This window comes from Oncorhynchus clarkii, chromosome 31 (genome assembly GCF_045791955.1).
Source record: "Oncorhynchus clarkii lewisi isolate Uvic-CL-2024 chromosome 31, UVic_Ocla_1.0, whole genome shotgun sequence".
In the NCBI taxonomy this organism is placed as follows: domain Eukaryota; kingdom Metazoa; phylum Chordata; class Actinopteri; order Salmoniformes; family Salmonidae; genus Oncorhynchus; species Oncorhynchus clarkii.
In genome coordinates, this window is record NC_092177.1 from 18,580,722 (window position 1) to 18,600,141 (window position 19,420).

The window sequence follows — 19,420 nt, forward strand, 5'->3', positions numbered from 1 at the left end:
ACCAATGCATGCCATGTAGTATCCATACCAGAAGCAGCTGTTGATATTGGAACCTATTTGTATGAATTGTATTTATCACGCTGGTGGGCCAAATAAAGATAAAATATTCTATTTTTTTTTTTAAATCTTTTTTTAACCAGGTAGGCAAGTTGAGAACAAGTTCTAATTTGCAACTGCGACATGGCCAAGATAAAGCATAGCAGTTTGACACAAAACAACAGAGTTACACATGAAATAAACAAAACATAGTCAATAATACAGTAGGGGAAAAAGTCTATATACATTGTGTGCAAATGAGGTAAGATAAGGGAGAAGGCAATAAATAGGCCATGGTGGTGAAGTAATTACAATATAGCAATTAAACACTGGAATGGTAGAATGTGCAGAAGACGAATGTGCAAGTAGAGATACTTGGGTGTAAAGGAGCAAAATAAATAAATACAGTATGGGGATGAGGTTGTTGGATGGGCTGTTTACAGATTTATGTACAGGTGAAGTGATCTGTGAGCTGCTCAGACAGCTGGTGCTTAAAGCTAGTGAGGGAGATATGAGTCTCCAGCTTCTGTGATTTTTGCAGTTCGTTCCAGTCATTGGCAGCAGAGAACTGGAAGGAAAGGCGGCTAAATTAGGCTTTGGGGGTGACCAGTGAGCTGAGATAAGGCTCGGCTTTACCTAGCAGAGCCAGTGGGTTTGGCGACGAGTATGAAGCAAGGGCCAGCCAACGAGAGCATACAGGTCGCAGTGGTGGGTAGTATATGGGGCTTTGGTGACAAAACGGATGGCACTGTGATAGACTGCATCCATTTTGTTGAGTAGAGTGTTGGAGGCTATTTTATAAATGACATCGCCGAAGTCGAGGATCGGTAGGATAGTCAGTTTTACGAGGGTATGTTTGGCAGCATGAGGGAAGGATGCTTTGTTGTGAAATAGGAAGCCGATTCTAGATTTAATTTTGGATTGGAGATGCTTAATGTGAGTCTGGAAGGAGAGTTTACAGTCTAACCAGACACCTAGGTATTTGTAGTTGTCCACATATTCTAAGTCGGAGCCGTCCAGAGTAGTGATGCTGGACGAGGGGGCAGGTGCGGGCAGTGGTTGGTTGAAGAGCATGCATTTAGTTTTTCTTGCATTTAATTGCAGTTGGAGGCCACGGAAGGAGAGTTGTATGGCATTGAAGCTCGTCTGGAAGTTAGTTAACAGTGTCCAAAGAAGGGCCTGAAGTATACAGAATGGTGTCGTCTGCGTAGAGGTGGATCAGAGAATCACCAGCAGCAAGAGCGACATCATTGATGTATACAGAGAAGAGTCGGCCCGAGAATTGAACCCTGTGGCACCCCCATAGAGACTGCCAGAGGTCCGGACAACAGGCCCTCCGGTTTGACACACTGAACTCTATCTGAGAAGTAGTTGGTGAACCAAGCGAGGCAATCATTTGAGAAACCAAGGCTGTTGAATCTGCCAATAATGTGGTGATTGACAGAGTCGAGAGCCTTGGCCAGGTCGATGAATACGGCTGCACACTAATGTCTCTTATCGATGGCAGTGATGATATCATTTAACACCTTGAGCGTGGCTGAGGTTGTTATTAAAATGTATTATTAGGTTATTATGGCTGTGGCTATTATATGTAATTCTATGAAAGTGTGTACATCCACAGACCAACATTTCTGGGTCACTGAGGTATAAGAAGCTATGGGTGGTCTTTTATTTTGAAGGATAGGTCACATACCGGAAGCAATTATGAATCTGCTCCCTGCTCATGCAGATTAGTACGACTTCCCACTAGTTACCACAGCTACAAAGTCGCTATATTGGCTGTCGTAAAAATGTATGAAAACCCTGCTTTTTGGGGGTAAATTTACGGTTAGGCATAATGCTAGCAGTGTGATTAGGCTAATCTTTAAAACCAGGCTTTAAGAAGATACATTGTAGAAATAGAAGGGGTTAGTCATAATTATTACTTTGTGGCTACTCGTGACAACCACGTCCCTTCCATGATTATCAACGTTACTGTTGCTGGCTACATCAAATAACATATTGTCAGATAACGTGAACATTCATTATACCGTCAAGATGACTGCTTATAAACGTCCGCTGATGGGTAAGTAGTTACAGTAGCTGGCTAAATAAGCATCCAACGTTCGCTTGCTGGTGATAGATAGTATGATAAAAGCTAACTAACGTTAGCTAGCGCGTAACCGTTTGTGTCAAAATAACACGTTGCCTTGGATTTTGGACTTTTTCGATTCCCTATGTTACGTTAAATACGTGATCTTCCCAGACATATTTTAGGGCGTTAACGTTTGCTATCTAGCTGTGGGCTTCAGTAGCTAACCAACTGTCAAGCCATAGGGTAAATCCATTGGAATTCAATTGTTTTTTTTGACATCGTGCCAAAACATTCAGGACTAGTTAAAGGTGCTCAGTTGACTTATTTTGCATACACCGCCATACCATGAGACTTGGACATACTTCATCACTGGAAAATATAGCTAAACGGTTGCGTTTGCTATCAATAAAAAGCGTACAAAGTGGTTGTCTAACGATTTAGAAAATAATTTAAAATAAATACAAATTTAAACCTTTAACGTCTAAAAAAACAAACTCTTATTTGTTTATATAATCGTACGTTTAAGCCGGGAACTCGGAAAAAATACAAGCTCTAACTGGAGAAAATCGTTTTGAATGGTCCGACTTGAAAATCCAACTCGGAACCTGAGGCATCTTTACAATGGACAATTGAGCTAGGGGGTACAATATCACATTACACAAGGACCTTAAGGACATATATAGAATTATAAGTGTAACAGCTTTTTTGTTGTCTTAAAATACAGTTCAATTTATTTTTGTGGGGTAAGAAAATAAAAATGTTTGTTTGTAAATTTACATTTGTGAATATTAAATTTGAACAAAAGAATAATGAAATGAATTAAACATAAAAATGTTTTGGCTTATTCCTATCGTAGGTAAAGAATCCAAGCAGTACATCTCTCCACAATCGTGTAAGACCTTCATAAAAGTGTTCAATTATAAATCTGATGTCTTGCCACAGTTTTCTTAAAAAGATCAACATTGTTTCTGGGTGGTCATTACAGAAGGAGAAATTTGAGTTGATGTTTTCATTAAATTTCTTCATATAGTGGTTGGCAGGATAATATTTATGAATAATTTTAAAGGAAACTTCCTTAATTTTGTTAACAAGTAGGTATGTGTGTGGCAACATCCAAACTTTTTTCCAACAGATATCAATAAATCCATTCCAATAAGGTATGACATAAGGTATACAACATCCTGCTGAAACAAGGTTCTTATCGCTCTGTTGTTGAATAGACCAAAAGAGAAACAAATCCTTCCTACTGATGAGTCAAAAGGGTCAATAGAAGGTAGGCTCTGAGGGTCAGGTCTTGACACGTTCCTGAATAACAGAGCAACACCTGAGGGAATGGCATCTAAAACAATTGCAAAATCTTTAGGTGTTACAGGGACCTTGTAAAGTGATAAGAATTCCTTATAACTGAGTAAAAGACCCTCTGCATTTACCAGTTGGCTCACCAATAGGATATTATTTCGGAACCAATATTCTAAAAACAAAGAAGTATTTTTATACAATATATTCTGATTATTCCATATAATATCTTTGTGGAGAAAAAATGTTTATAAATTAAGGACCATGACAAGAAATCCTGCCGATTTAAAAGCAGAAAGTTTCACTGGAATTTTGTCAATATTATAATTGCAACATGAAGTTAAGGCCACCAAAAGTAGAGAAGACATGATGAGGAATAAAATTACAGATAGAAGTGGGTCTTCTTAGGAATTGTTTTGTCCAATTGTTCTTAAAAGTATTATTTAAAGTAGTAAAGTCCAGAAAATTCAGTCCACCATTCTCATAAGTGTTCATTACAACAGTTTTTTCCTAATGTAATGGGTACGGTTTCTCCACAGAAAGTTTAAAAGCATCTGGTCTATCTCCTTGCTTATTTTACCATCAAGATATAAAGATAGAGCGCCATATGTTAGTCTAGAGATACCTTCAGCCTTGGTTATTAGGACTCTTCCTTTTAAAGATAAGTCCCTCTGTAGCCATTGATTTAGCTTCTTCTGGGTATTTTTAATAAGAGGGTTAAAATTTGGTAAGCCTCTCTTTTTTTTTATGGTTATGCCTAAATATGTAAATTGTTCTTTTTTCTTTAAGACCATAATATGAAGGTGTCACAAAATCTTTGACAGCCATGAGTTCACATTTATTAATGCTAAGACGCTTTGGAAAAGGATTGTATCACATTGATCGATATGGGAATTTGGTTAGTGTCTTTCAGAAAAAGTGTAGTATCGTCAGCCAGCTGGTTTATAATAATTTCTTTACCAGCTATGTTCATTCTAGATCTCCGATTTTCCGACCTGACGAACACTGACGTCATGTTTTTTTTCCCAAGTTCACAGTTATTGAAAGCACCTGAACCTACTTTACATCGCTACAATCCAAACGCGAAGAGCCCTCGGACCTGAACCCTCACCCCCTGAATGACATTTTATATCGTCACATCCGAGTGTACCTCAAATGTCGCTTACCCAAGCGAGGGAGAGTGATGATCGGAGAGGTAACGTCCTTGGTGGAAGTCTTTAAGTTGAGCTTAAAAACAACCAACCTAAAGCTATAAATATACCTAGCAGCCTAAAGTCGCTCACACTCCTGTCAGGTAGCTAGCTACAGTTACCCATAGCTGGCTAGCTAGTTTTATAACTTGGTCATTTATTCCAATACATTTCAGAATACCCCCCCCCCCCCCCCCCCCCCATTTAAAAAAAAAAATGTTTTTGAAGCTAGCAACGTTTTTATAGGCTCCTCACTACGAGACTACGCAAATTTCGCATTTAACAACGCCAAAATCAATGTAATCTATATTGACCCTTTTCCAGTACACGACACACTGACGTCACGCACAGATGTGCGCGACTCTTGGTGGCTGTAAGAATGCAGAGGGTATTTTACTCAGTTATAAAGAATTCTTATCACTTTACAAGGTCCCTGTAACACCTAAAGATTTTGCAATTGTTTTAGATGCCATTCCCTCAGGTGTTGCTATGTTATTCAGGAACATGACCTGACCCTGACCCTCAGAGCCTACCTTCTATTGACCCTGTTGACTCATCAGTAGGAAAGATTTGTTTCTCTTTTGGTCCATTCAACAACAGAGCGATATGATCCTTGTTTCAGCAGGATGTTGTAGATACAACATAAGATGTCATGCCTTATTGGAATGGATTTATTGATAATATCTGTTGGAAAAAAGTTTGGATGTTGCCACACACATTCCTACTTGTTAACAAAATTAAGGAAGTTTCCTTTAAAATTATTTATAAATATTATCCTGCCAACCACTATATGAAGAAGTTTAAGGAAAACATCAACTCAAATTGCTCCTTTTGTAATGACCACCCAGAAACAGTTTTGCGTCTTTTTTGGCATTGTATGCATGTAAGAAAACTGTGGCAAGACATCAGTAGGTTTATAATTGAACACATTTATGAAGATTTTACACTATTGTGGAGAGATGTACTGTTTGGATTCTTTACATACAATAGAAATAAGCGGAATCATTTTTATGTAATTAATTTCATTATTCTTTTGGCCAAATTTCATATACACAAATGTAAATTTACAAACAGAAAACCACATTTTCTTACCCTACAAAAAGAAATTGAACTGTATTTTAAGATGGTTAAATGCTCTACTAACAAAAAAGCTGTTAGAATTGTAAGTATATGCATGTCCCTTAAGGTCCTTGTGTAATTGTAATGTGATATTGTACCCCCTAGCTCGATTGTCTTGTTTGTAATCTATGTATGCTTGTGTTCCCTCGTGCTTTATGTATTGATTTGTTATTAATTTTAAAAAAATTTAAAAGTGGCTGTAAGAAGGCCATCGCCATCTGCGCCCATTCAACATAACTTTAATCTAGACTTGTTACTTTTAAACACAATTTTTACGCTTACAATGATGTTGTTTTTCTTTCTTGAACAGTTGCTAAGGTATTTGGTTGTGCTCTTTCCAAAATAACTTTTGGATGCAGAAGTTGTTAGCTAGATGCTAACACTCATTGATATAGGCTGTAGCAAAAGCTATACCAAGAGCCATTTTGCTGGGTGAGGTTGAAGTGTTTTTAAAAGTATAATGCAGTTGATTTGCGATGATGACACCAACATTCTATAAAGCAGGACATTCATACGAGCCTTAAAATCCAATTATAATCCAAAAGTAGTGTGAAATGCACGCACAAGCAACATGTAAATAGAAGCTTTTATTTTAGCTGGTGTTCTATAAGAACTCTTGTTCTGCCATCCACTTGCGCGCATCGCCTTCGTGCTGCAATGTTTAAACACAGAAAGGGGTTTATGTATGTATGTATGTATGTATGTATGTATGTATGTATGTATGTATGTGTGTGTGTGTGTGTGTGTGTGTTTTAGCAAGCTTGAGTCATTTTGTTCTCACATGCCAAAAATGTAGCTATGTTGATTTAAATTGGTCATGTTTGAATTGAATTTTGGGTCATATCAACCCCACAATTGATCAAAGTTCTTCATTCGCTTCCTCAAACTAAATCGAGGGCAGAGGGGGCAATGTTTGTGAATTGGACTACCACTTAAAATGGCAATCCAACTGCATCCATTTTTGATGGGGATTCCCCCGAGGAAAAGTGTGTAAAGGAAGTAAAATTAACGTGTTTGGACTGCATCTGAGGTTTTTGTGTCTTTCCCACCATCAGTTGAGACAACATGCTATTGAATACAGGAGAACAAAGGTTACGTATGTGAGCTATTGAATCACTCCGATATGTAGATCAAGAACACTAAGGTAACCTGCCTAAATGACTACAGACCCGTAGCACTCACGTTCGTAGCCATGAAGTGCTTTGAAAGGCTGGTAATGGCTCACATTAACACCATTATCCCAGAAACCCTGGACCCACTCCAATTTGCATACCGCTCAAACAGATCCACAGATGATGCCATCTCTATTGCACTCCACACTTCCCTTTCCCACCTGGACAAAAGGAACACCTACGTGAGAATGCTATTCATTGACTACAGCTCAGCGTTCAACACCATAGTGCCCTCAAAGTTCATCACTAAGCTAAGGATCCTGGGACTAAACACCTCCCTCTGCAACTGGATCCTGGACTTCCTGATGGGCCGCCCCCAGGTGGTGAGGGTAGGTAGCAACACATCTGCCACACTGATCCTCAACACTGGAGCCCCTCAGGGGTGAGTGCTCAGTCCCCTCCTGTACTCCCGGTTCACCCACAACTGCATGGCAAAGCACAACTCCAACACCATCATTAAGTTTGCAGAGGACACCACAATGGTAGGCCTGATCACTGACAACGACAAGAGCCTATAGGGAGGTCAGAGACCTGGCTGGGTGGTGCCTGAATAACAACCTATCCCTCAACATGATCAAGACAAAGGAGATTGTGGACTACAGGAAAAGGAGGACAGAGCACGCCCCCATTCTCATCGATGGGGCTGTCGTGGAGCAGGTTGTGAGCTTCAAGTTCCTTGGCGTCCACATCGCCAACAAACTAACATGGTCCAAGCACACCAAGACAGTCGTGAAGAGGGCATGATAAAACCTATTCCCCCCCCCCGGGAGATTGAAAAGATTTGGCATGGGTCCTCAGATCCTCAAAAGTTTCTACAGCTGCAATACCTGACTGGTTGCATTACTGCCTCTGACCGTAAGGCGCTACAGAGGGTAGTGCGTGCCACCCAGAGCCTCTACACCAGGCGGTGTCAGAGGAAGGCCCTAAAAATTGTCAAAGACCCCAGTCATAGACTGTTCTTTCTGCTACCGTGTGGCAAGCGGTACCGGAGAGCCAAGTCTAGGACCAAAAGGCTTCTCAACAGAAGCCTTTTGGTCCCCAAGCCATAAGACTTGAACAGGTTATCAAATGGCTACCCAGACTATTTGCATTGTGTCCTACCACCCAATTCGGCGCACGTGACAAATGAACTTTGATTTGATGAAAGCCTGCTCCAGAGAGCTCAGGATTTCAGAGTGGGGCAAAGGTTCACCTTCCAACAGGACAACGACCCTAAGCACACAGCCAAGACAAAGTAGGAGTGGCTTAGGCACAAGTCTCTGAATGTCCTGAGTGCCTCAGCCAGAGCCCGGACTTGAACCCGATCGAACATCTCTGGAGAGACCTGAAAATAGCTGTGCAGCGACGTTCCCCATCCAACCTGACAGCTTAGAGGATCTTCAGAGAAGAATGGGAGAAACCCCCCAAATACAGGTGTGCCAATCTTGTAGTGTCATACCCAAGAAGACTCGAGGTTCTAACCACTGCCAAAGGTGCTTCAACAAAATACTGAGTAAAGGGTCAGAATAGTTATGTAAATATTATATTTCTGTTTTTTTTTATACATTTGCAAACATTTCTAAAAATCTGTTTTTGCTTTGACATTATCCAGTATTGTGTGTAGATAGATTGAGGAGGGGGGGAAACAATTTAATCAATTTTAGAATAAGGCTGTAGCATAACAACATGTAGAAAAAGTCAAGTGGTCTGAATACTTTCCGAATGCACTGTACACTCTAACATAGAGCTCTTACCAAGTAAATCCTCTCTGTAATGAGCCGTGAAAAGGAAGAGGTGGAAGGAGTGCGGCGGCACTACCTGGTACACAGGACTAATCTGAAATTCTTACTCGGAATGTATCCTGACGAATGGAAAGATACCATGTTGGAGTGATCCAATATAGTGTCATTTCAATCATATAAATATAATTAATAGAATGGACTTATCCCTTAAGACCACTGCAATTTAGCTGGTGCACCATTTGAAATTGAATGGACAGTTTTACTTGTAATCTCTAGGATAAAGATGGCCGCTGGTCCACCCACTGTCGAATGTAAACTTAAATGGTCTATTCTATTATCTATATTTCAATATTTTTCCTATGGAGTATTGACAGTATAATTTAAAACAGATGTTTCCATTCAAGTCAACATTCTCTTGTGTGGACCTCCAACCATCTTTGTGGTACCATTTGAAAGTCAATTTTTTTTTCTCAATTGTATTCCCCTTTTAGTACATTTTATTAGCCAAAACATGACACCCACCCTATATTCAAGAGGGTGTTGTCTCAACCGACGGCAGGCACAACACAAAAACCTCAGCTGATTTTAAATAGGGTTTAAGCTACAGCATATGCGAATATGATAATTTTTTGGGGGACATTTATGCATATTTTTTTTTTATATTAAAATTATTATTTTTTAAATTCAAATATATAATAAAATAGTTGGATAACGTTGTTTGTAAACTTTTAAGTGATATAAATCTGAACCGTTTATTTTTTCCAGTGATGAATACATGGGTGTCAGATGGTATGGTGGGGTATGCAAAATAGGTCAACTTTGAGCACCTTTATCTCTTGAATGTTTTTGCATTGAGATCCAAAGAGTCACTTTCTGAGCACTTCTACAATGGGCAAATGTGTATGGAAGCTTTCGTTCAAATTCAAAGGGATGCTTTCAAAAAGTGATTGAATTCAAATGGATTTACCCCACACACATACTGTTTTGGATTGGCTGTGCTGCATTACCTTTGACCTGCTACTGGGTGTAGGAACTGTCCCATGAGGAACAGGCTAATCAGCGCTAAGGACAGAGGGAGGCACATTACTTCCTGACAACAACAAGATGAGGATTTCAAAGCGTTGTGGCTCCAACAGGTACATATTGTTAGCTTGTTCACCCTATTTATTAATAATTACTAGCTAAATGAAGACTATTGAAACCCTGTTTTACAGAGTTCCAACTGCCTAAATTTACAAAATACTAGCTTAATTTCCTTACCTGGCACACTGTACAGTCATTCAGTTGTTACTCAGTTATTATTAGGCTACTCCAGGTGCTTGCATGTCCCTGTGTCAGGAATGAGCTCATGGGCATTTCATCATGCAGCCACAAATTTGTTTAGAAATACTAGCTTAATTTCCTTACCTGGCTCAGAAGCACACTGTACATAACTTGTCCTGGAGGCATTACGTCATGATCATGTATGATATTATATATAAAGAAGCATTGTTAACTGTGTAACAGTGAACATATTATTCTTGCAGACGTTTGTTGTTGCCCTTGATGGTCCTTGGGTTGATGATCTTACTGGCAGTTGTAACCCTTAATTGGTTTGAGACTGAATCACAGATGCCTTTGGCATGGCACGTGGATCCCAACCACCGAAAGGTAAGGCTCTTCATCTTTGTTTGTAACCGTTCAGCGTTGACTTTATAATCATCTTATTTAACTAGGCAAGTCAGTTAAGAACAAGTTCTTATTACAATGTGAACATTACAAACGGCCAAACCCGGACGACGCTGGGCCAATTGTGTGCCGCCGTATGGGACTCCCAATCACGTCCGGATGTGAGACAGGCTGGATACGAACCAAGGACTGTAATGACGCCTCTTGCACTGAGATGCAGTGCCTTAGACTGCTGCGCCACTTCAGGAGCCCCAAATTAAAGGGGTAATCTGCTGTTCAAACAACAACACAGGGATGGGGCTGGAGAAATGTAACCATATGGGTGCAAGGACTAACCATTCGTGTTGTTAAAATTATAGTTTTAACCATGTTTTGAGGCTATACCGTGTTTGTTTACAATTACATTGTTTATAAACAATGGAGTAAAACAAGCTTATATTTTGAGTTCTGATTTGGGTGTATAGTACAGTTGAGCTAAGCTCATGAGGCATTTATAAGTTATATTCTTCAAGAATCAATGCGTCGTTATCATGAATTGAAAAGACCAAAAATTGATTTATCAATTTTAATGTGTTTATTTATAGTGGTGCATTTGATACAATTATATGATCTTTCCAGCTTGTGCACTCTTTTGTACGGGGTGTTCTTTCGAACCAGTGCAGACCAGCCTTTGCCAGAAAGGGAGTAGAAGCAAGGCTCCAGAGCTCTAGTCATGTGACTGATCCTTTCCTGTGGCGGGACACACTGCTGACTCGAGAGATGTTCAAGTACCCCCCACCATTCGGGTTCCGTGACATGCATGACAAACTGAAGGATGTCCTCAACCTCCTCCCTGCTCAACCAGAGCAGCTGAAGAAAGAGTGCAGACGCTGTGTGGTCTTGGGAAATGGAGGAGTCCTCCGTGGCCTTGAGCTGGGCGCCCTGCTTGACCAGTTTGATGTTGTCATTAGGTGAGACTACACCTGCTTTGTGTACCTGGATTTTCAAATGGCTCATCTCTAGACCAGGCAGTGAATTCACCTTTGACCGGCAATTTATTGTCACACATTAAGATTACGGTCACTTTATTGGTCAAATGCATACAAGGTCCAACCGAAATAACTTCCGCTTTTAACCCAACCCCTCCGTAAGGCACACATACATGTACATATACAGGCTTTGGAGAGGTGTGGAGAGCTGCCACACTAGGCACCGGGGAGCAGTTGTTGTGGGGGGTTAAGTGCTTTACTCAAGGCACAATGGTAGGCATGGCATCTAGAATTTGATACCAGTAACCCTCAGGTTGCCAGCTTACTTCCCGGTAGATTTTCCACTTTGGACCCAGAATTCGAACTAGCAACCCTCTGGTTGCTGGCTCGCCTCTCTAACCATCAGGTTACCTGCCGTCCCCTGCTGCTTATCAACAGGATGAGACTTTCTGTGGAACAGAAGTCATCACTATAATGATAACATTTCTAAGTAAGAAGAGTAGAACTGTTATAGTATATCATTGTTGATTCATCCAAAGAGTGAATGGTTACATGAGTGGACCTGTGTCACGTTGACATTCTGTTCACTGCACCACAGGCTCAATAGTGGTCCTTTGAGGAACTACAGTAAAGACGTGGGGAACCGGACCTCTATCCGGATGAGCTACCCAGAGGGAAGCCCCAAGGTCTGGGAAGATGTGGACCCTGAGCTGCAGTTTGTGGCGGTGGTCTACAAGGCTGTAGACTTCAAGTGGATCAGAGCAATGATCAACAGACAGAGAGTTGTGAGTTGTAAAGCCCACCACCAGAAACATGAACAAAATATTAATTTAAAGAAAAAGAGACTGAAATTAGGTCATGTGTAGGCATAGTTGTTGAAATTTTAATAAGGAGCACAGTCATGGCTGAGCGATTTGAAATGCAAATTCAGACGCTGCCTACTACTTTACCTAACATTAGATTTGTTTTTGTTTCAGTCCCTTTGGGACTGGCTGTTTTTCTGGCAGAAGGTGCCAGAGAAGATTCCGGTAGACTTATCAAAGTTCCGTTTGTTGAATCTGGAGATCATCAGGCAGATGGCGATGGACCTGTTAGCCTACTCCTCCCCACAGAAACGCCTCTGGGGCTGGGACCAGGTCAGACAACCTTTCACCAGTTAAACAGTGCATATTACACCATTACACTGAAGACTTACAAAACATATTCATACCCTAACTAAACTGAAATTAAAGGAACAATTATAAAAAAAGCTTTGATGTATAGACATAATGGGCCGTTTTGGAAGAGTTCTCTACTAGTCGGACATTCTATGCACATAATCATCCCAGTTGGTAGAATGTTTATCTTTGCCATCCCCTGGCAAGATAAAGGAGACTCAATATTGACTGTTCAAATTGTGGGTGTAAAAAATGTGTCAATGCCTTTTCTGTAAACTGATTGTTCTGCTAGCAACCAGCAGCAATCTTTACCTGTAGCACAGGAGAAGGCCGTGCTTGTTTTCTAATACACTGCTCAAAAAAAATAAAGGGAACACTTAAACAACACAATGTCAATCACACTTCTGTGAAATCAAACTGTCCACTTAGGAAGCAACACTGACAATAAATGTCACATGCTGCTGTGCAAATGGAATAGACAACAGGTGGAAGTTATAGGCAATTAGCAAGACACCCCCAATAAAGGAGTGGTTCTGCAGGTGGGGACCACAGACCACTTCTCAGTTCCTATGCTTCCTGGCTGATGTTTTGGTTACTTTTGAATGCATCAGGAGATGTGGAGGAGGCCGTAGGAGGGCAACAACCCAGCAGCAGGACCGCTACCTCCGCCTTTGTGCAAGGAGGAGCACTGCCAGAGCCCTGCAAAATGACCTCAAGCAGGCCACAAATGTGCATGTGTCTGCTCAAACGGTCAGAAACAGACTCCATGAGGGTGGTATGAGGGCCCGACATCCACAGGTGGGGGGTTGTGCTTACAGCCCAACACCGTGCAGGACGTTTGGCATTTGCCAGAGAACACCAAGATTGGCAAATTCGCCACTGGCGCCCTGTGTTCTTCACAGATGAAAGCAGGTTCACACTGAGCACGTGACAGTCTGGAGACACCGTGGAGAACGTTCTGCTGCCTGCAACATCTTCCAGCATGACCGGTTTGGCGGTGGGTCAGTCATGATGTGGGGTGGCATTTCTTTGGGGGGCCGCACAGCCCTCAATGTGCTCGCCAGAGGTAGCCTGACTGCCATTAGGTACCGAGATGAGATCCTCAGACCCCTTGTGAGACCATATGCTGGTGCGGTTGGCCCTGGGTTCCTCCTAATGCAAGACAATGCTAGACCTCATGTGGCTGGAGTGTGTCAGCAGTTCCTGCAAGAGGAAGGAATTGATGCTATGGACTGGCCCGCCCATTCCCCAGACCTGAATCCAATTGAGCACATCTGGGACATCATGTCTCGCTCCATCCACCAACCCACCACAGACTGTCCAGGAATTGGCGGATGCTTTAGTCCAGGTCTGGGAGGAGATCCCTCAGGAGACCATCCGCCACCTCATCAGGAGCATGCCCAGGCGTTGTAGGGAGGTCATACAGGCACGTGGAGGCCACACACATTACTGAGCCTCATTTTGACTTGTTTTAAGGACATTACATCAAAGTTGAATCAGCCTGTAGTGTGGTTTTCCACTTTAATTTTGAGTGTGACTCCAAATCCAGACCTCCATGGGTTGATACATTTGATTTCCATTGATAATTTTTGTGTGATTTTGTTGTCAGCACATTCAACTATGTAAAGAAAAAAGTATTTAATAACCATTCAGATCTAGGATGTGTTATTTTAGTGTTCCCTTTATTTTTTTGAGCAGTGTACATTTTGTATTCACTGTCCTCTGTAACTTGACATTGTTTTCTCTCTTTGTGCAGAACGTGCCCACCATGGGCATCTCAGCCCTCAACCTGGCTACCTACCTGTGTGACGAGGTCAGCCTAGCAGGCTTTGGTTACAACCTCAGTCAGAAGGAGACGCCCCTGCATTACTATGACAATATACCCATGACAGCTATGCTGGGGCAGAACATGCACAACGTGGACCGTGAAAGGGCTCTCCTCCAGAGCCTGGTGAGGGAAGGGACTGTATCAGACCTCACAGGGGGCCTGCACTGCACCTTCTGCCCCAGCTGAAAGAGACTGATCTGGGCCCGCAGCGCAGCTAGCGACACACCAACGATCTACCTTCCACTGACTTATCATTCCAATACTTTTCACCCTGGAATTCAAAAAGTTGATTGAGTCTATGGATCTGGGGACTTGACTGCAAACTCTTCTATGTTCTAGTGCATGCCAGCATATTGAATCTGCATGGACTAGATGTGCTGACATGATGGGGAACAGTGAAGCTGTACACTTCTCCCCTGCGCAGTTGAAAATGACAAGCCTAAATCCTTCTATAAGGGAAGTATTATCACTGCTAAACTTAAATGTTTTTTTGTATTTATTAAGAGATAGTGTATAATTACTTAATTAAATCTTAGCATAAAGTTGATGCTAAAAAGTGTACAAACATTACCATAAATATTGTGAAGAATGAACAGATGGACTAACAACAGATAATTAACATTATCCTTTTTATGCTTTCGATTTTAAGTTGAATGTTAAGTTTGTCCACAAGATGTCTGAATTTGGTTGTGTTTTTACATTTTTCTAATGTAATTATTAGATTGTTTTTATTATAATAATGTATGTTCTCAATGCTTGACTTAGACTAAGATGGGAGCCGGTACTAATTATATTTTCTCCTCATGGCTGAGCCACATAATGCCAGGGTATATTTGGTGGGCTTTCTCCTCATGGCTGAGCCACATAATGCCGGGTTATATTTGGTGGGCTTTCTCCTCATGGCTGAGCCACATAATGCCAGGGTATATTTGGTGGGCTTTCTCCTCATGGCTGAGCCACATAATGCCGGGGTATATTTGGTGGGCTTTCTCCTCATGGCTGAGCCACATAATGCCGGGGTATATTTGGTGGGCTTTCTCCTCATGGCTGAGCCACATAATGCCAGGGTATATTTGGTGGGCTTTCTCCTCATGGCTGAGCCACATAATGCCAGGGTATATTTGGTGGGCTTTCTCCTCATGGCTGAGCCACATAATGCCGGGGTATATTTGGTGGGCTTTCTCCTCATGGCTGAGCCACATAATGCCGGGGTATATTTGGTGGGCTTTCTCCTCATGGCTGAGCCACATAATGCCAGGGTATATCTGGTGGGCTTTCTCCTCATGGCTGAGCCACATAATGCCAGGGTATATCTGGTGGGCTTTCTGGAATAAGGACACGTGCATAACGTGGTAGAAAGGGCCATAGAGGATCATATTAATAGAATTCTCTATTTCATTGAGGTCACAATAGTTACATGGTGTTTTCTCTTCCATTTCACCACAATACCGACCTGTTTCAATACACAGACAATATCCCTGATCTTACCTATTTCAATACGCAGAGGCAATATCCCTAATCTTACATAGCGATCTCTTGCTTTTCGGGAGGTTGTACATTATATTTCTTACACAGAAATTCCCCCTTAATGAAAGGGTTTATGATTCATCTCCTCCACGTATTTCTTTTCATATTGCATCATCAGTTGTGTTTTAATAGCGTCTATGTCTCACTTCATTTGGTTTTCGTACAACTGTTCACAGTCAGACTGTTGGAAAATGTCAGACATTTCAGTTGTCCAGGCTCCCCCTATGGAGAGATCCCATTGAAAAACGCTGCTGGCTATTCTGGCAATTGGCATATCCAACAGTCTATTCCAAAGTCTCACCATACACGCCTTCCATCTCACCTCACAGGAATCCCAGCCCATGTCCCAGTTATTTCCAGTATAGGTGCAAACTTGTGGAGACCTAAAAAAATAACGTACTGCTCTGTTATGGACGTGTTCATTTTTGAGATGCCTCTTAGCACCCCACACTCCTGCTGAATAGTCCAAGACAGGACACACGCATGTCTGATACAGTTTGGAATACGTAGCATAACCAATATCTTTGAGTGGTTTTGTTTTTCCTAGAACTCCCCCAGGAGCTCTACTTGCTGAGTCGGCCCGGGCAGATGTGCCGTATAGAAAGGTCATATGTTAATTGATAGTAACCTTGCATTTCTTCACCAAAACACACCTGAAAAACACTTCTCTTGGTACCCGGTTTTCTAAAATGCAATATCTGTATGTTTTTCTGATTGATCATGCGTCTCCATCTTTTGCAACAATTGACTGTACATAACACCATTTTCTGTAGGTCTTGTTCAGTTTCTGCCATTAAAATAATATCATCAGCATATAAGATGTCATATCTTACTCCAATATTTTACTGTTTCATTTATTTTGCCAAATCATTCATGAACATAGCAAACAGAGTCAGATAAGGCATCTCCTTGTTTTACACCCAAGAATGTGGGAAACCAATCTGTACCATGTTGATTAACATGCAGGTAGTTCGTGCTTTGTAGAGAGACTGGGTTGCGTGATAAAATTTCCCATCCACCCTGTCTTTATCAAACTATAGGCTTAAACAATGTATATTTGTCATGGAACATATCAGAACCCTTTTCATTTGCCTTTGTAGTAGACCAAAGGGGTTCAATTCCCCCTGCAGTAATTCTATTCTTCCATTAGATGGAGTGGAAAGTACAGTAGTCTGCTACAAGTATCATACATGGGCTCCCGAGTGGCTCAGCGGTCTAAGACACTGCATCTCAGTGCTAGAGGTGTCACTACAGACACCATGGTGGTGTTTGTGGCTCAGCGGTCTAAGACACTGCATCCCAGTGCTAGAGGCGTCACTTCAGACACCCTGGTTCTGTGGTGGTGTTTGTGGCGCAGCGGTCTAAGACACTGCATCCCAGTGCTAGAGGCGTCACTTCAGACACCCTGGTTCTGTGGTGGTGTTTGTGGCTCAGCGGTCTAAGACACTGCATCTCAGTGCTAGAGGCGTCACTACAGACACCCTGATTTGATTCCAGGCAGTATCACAACTGGCCCAAAAAATAAAGGGAACACTAAAATAACACATCCTAGATCTGAATGAATGAAATATTCTTATTAAATACTTTTTTCTTTACATAGTTGAATGTGCTGACAACAAAATCACACAAAAGTGATCAATGGAAATCAAATGTATCAACCCATGGAGGTCTGGATTTGGAGTCACACTCAAAATTAAAGTGGAAAACCACACTACAGGCTGATCCAACCTTGATGTAATGTCCTTAAAACAAGTCAAAATGAGGCTCAGTAGTGTGTGTGGCCTCCACGTGCCTGTATGACCTCCCTACAACGCCTGGGCATGCTCCTGATGAGGTGGCGGATGGTCTCCTGAGGGATCTCCTCCCAGACCTGGACTAAAGCATCCGCCAACTCCTGGACAGTCTGTGGTGCAACGTGGCGTTGGTGGATGGAGCGAGACATGATGTCCCAGATGTGCCCAATTGGATTCAGGTCTGGGGAACGGGCGGGCCAGTCCATAGCATCAATGCCTTTCTCTTGCAGGAACTGCTGACACACTCCAGCCACATGAGGTCTAGCATTGTCTTGCATTAGGAGGAACCCAGGGCCAACCGCACCAGCATATGGTCTCACAAGGGGTCTGAGGATCTCATCTCGGTACCTAATGGCAGTCAGGCTACCTCTGGCGAGCATATGGAGGGCTGTGCGGCCCCCCAAAGAAATGCCACCCCACACCATGACTGACCCACCTCCTAACTGGTCATGCTGGAGGATGTTGCAGGCAGCAGAACGTTCTCCACGGCGTCTCCAGACTGTCACGCCTGTCACATGTGCTCTGTGTGAACCTGCTTTCATCTGTGAAGAGCACAGGGCGCCAGTGGCGAATTTGCCAATCTTGGTGTTCTCTGGCAAATGCCAAACGTCCTGCATGGTGTTGGGCTGTAAGCACAACCCCCCACATGTGGATGTCGGGCCCTCATACCACCCTCACCCCCTGGAGTCTGTTTCTGACCGTTTGAGCAGACACATGCACATTTGTGGCCTGCTGGAGGTCATTTTGCAGGGTTCTGGTAGTGCTCCTCCTTGCACAAAGGCGGAGGTAGCGGTCCTGCTGCTGGGTTGTTGCCCTCCACGTCTCCTGATGCATTGAAAAGTGACCAAAACATCAGCCAGGAAGCATAGGAACTGAGAAGTGGTCTCTGGTCACCACCTGCTGAACCACTGTCTTGCTAATTGCCTATAATTTCCACCTGTTTTCTATTCCATTTGCACAACAGCATGTGAAATGTATTGTCAATCAGTGTTGCTTCCTAAGTGGACAGTTTGATTTCACAGAAGTGTGATTGACTTGGAGTTACATTGTGTTGTTTAAGTGTTCCCTTTATTTTTTTGAGGGCTTCAAAAACTTGTTTTCATCATCCCAAGCTCCTGTTCCAGCACAGGATTAGTTCTATAGTTGATAATGATTAACATTAGAATTGATGTGTGTGTTTAGGATGTTCGCTCAGGTCAAGTTTTCCCTAGGGTCCCAAACTAGCAAACATGTCCCCTTTTATTTCATACATAATGTTCTCTTCATCACGATGGGAATATTCAGTGTAATTTATTTTTTAAGAGAGCACATTGTTAAACTATCTTTAAAATGGAACATTAATAAATTAAATCTACACATTCAACAATGTGTTGGTTTTGTATATTTTCACTGTTTTCAGATGAGATTGATTCCTGGCCGCCACAGCTTGCTTTCCATTTGCTCTGCCTCTTTTTTCCAGACAGACAGAAGTTGTATATACAGGATACTGGTGTTTCCTCTCCGGCTCCAGACCCAATTTTAAGGACTGTAAAAGCCTGAACGGTTTCCAGCTTCTAAAGCTTAGCAACGCTAGAAGAAAACAGATTGTCAGTGAAAGCAATGTGCTCGGGTAAATACCTTGAAAACCAGGTTTTCCTGTTTCTAATGTTGTTAGATATACTATTCATTTATATAAAATATCTACTATTAATTCAAATTATCCTCTGTATGAGAAGTGAAAGTTAAGTACTTATTTTCTTGATAATACAGCACATGGGCCCTTTTATTACAGGATAATTCAGTTAATCTATTAGAATATATTTGCAATTACATCGTGACTTTTGTTCCCTTTTAGAAAAGTAAGTTATTTTAATATTTGTAAAGAAAGTACT

At 41.9% G+C, this 19,420-nt stretch overlaps 1 protein-coding gene across 4 annotated transcripts; it reads left to right on the forward strand.

Annotated features, from left to right (window-relative positions):
* The first annotated feature begins 1,773 nt into the window (after window positions 1–1,773).
* On the forward strand, window positions 1,774–16,569 carry LOC139390767 (ST3 beta-galactoside alpha-2,3-sialyltransferase 5). 4 transcript variants are annotated; one of them, XM_071138128.1, is made up of 9 exons: window positions 1,774–1,828; window positions 1,911–2,101; window positions 9,639–9,744; window positions 10,135–10,258; window positions 10,895–11,226; window positions 11,843–12,029; window positions 12,222–12,380; window positions 14,158–15,152; window positions 15,488–16,569. In XM_071138128.1, the coding sequence occupies exons 3-8, from the start codon at window positions 9,713–9,715 to the stop codon at window positions 14,413–14,415; spliced, it is 1,092 nt and encodes a 363-aa protein (XP_070994229.1). In that variant the 5' UTR covers window positions 1,774–1,828; window positions 1,911–2,101; window positions 9,639–9,712; the 3' UTR covers window positions 14,416–15,152; window positions 15,488–16,569. The 4 variants fall into 4 exon arrangements, with proteins under 4 accessions (XP_070994229.1, XP_070994227.1, XP_070994228.1 ...); XM_071138126.1 differs by having other exon boundaries at window positions 1,774–2,101; XM_071138127.1 differs by lacking the exon at window positions 1,774–1,828 and having other exon boundaries at window positions 1,850–2,101; window positions 14,158–15,103.
* The last annotated feature ends 2,851 nt before the right edge of the window (window positions 16,570–19,420 follow it).

Coding starts and splice junctions, on each gene's coding strand:
- LOC139390767 (XM_071138126.1), top strand. CDS start 9,713: ATGAGGATTTCAAAGCGTTGTGGCTCCAACAG. Junction 9,745..10,134: donor AAGCGTTGTGGCTCCAACAG/GTACATATTGTT, acceptor TTATTCTTGCAG/ACGTTTGTTGTTGCCCTTGA. Junction 10,259..10,894: donor TGGATCCCAACCACCGAAAG/GTAAGGCTCTTC, acceptor TGATCTTTCCAG/CTTGTGCACTCTTTTGTACG.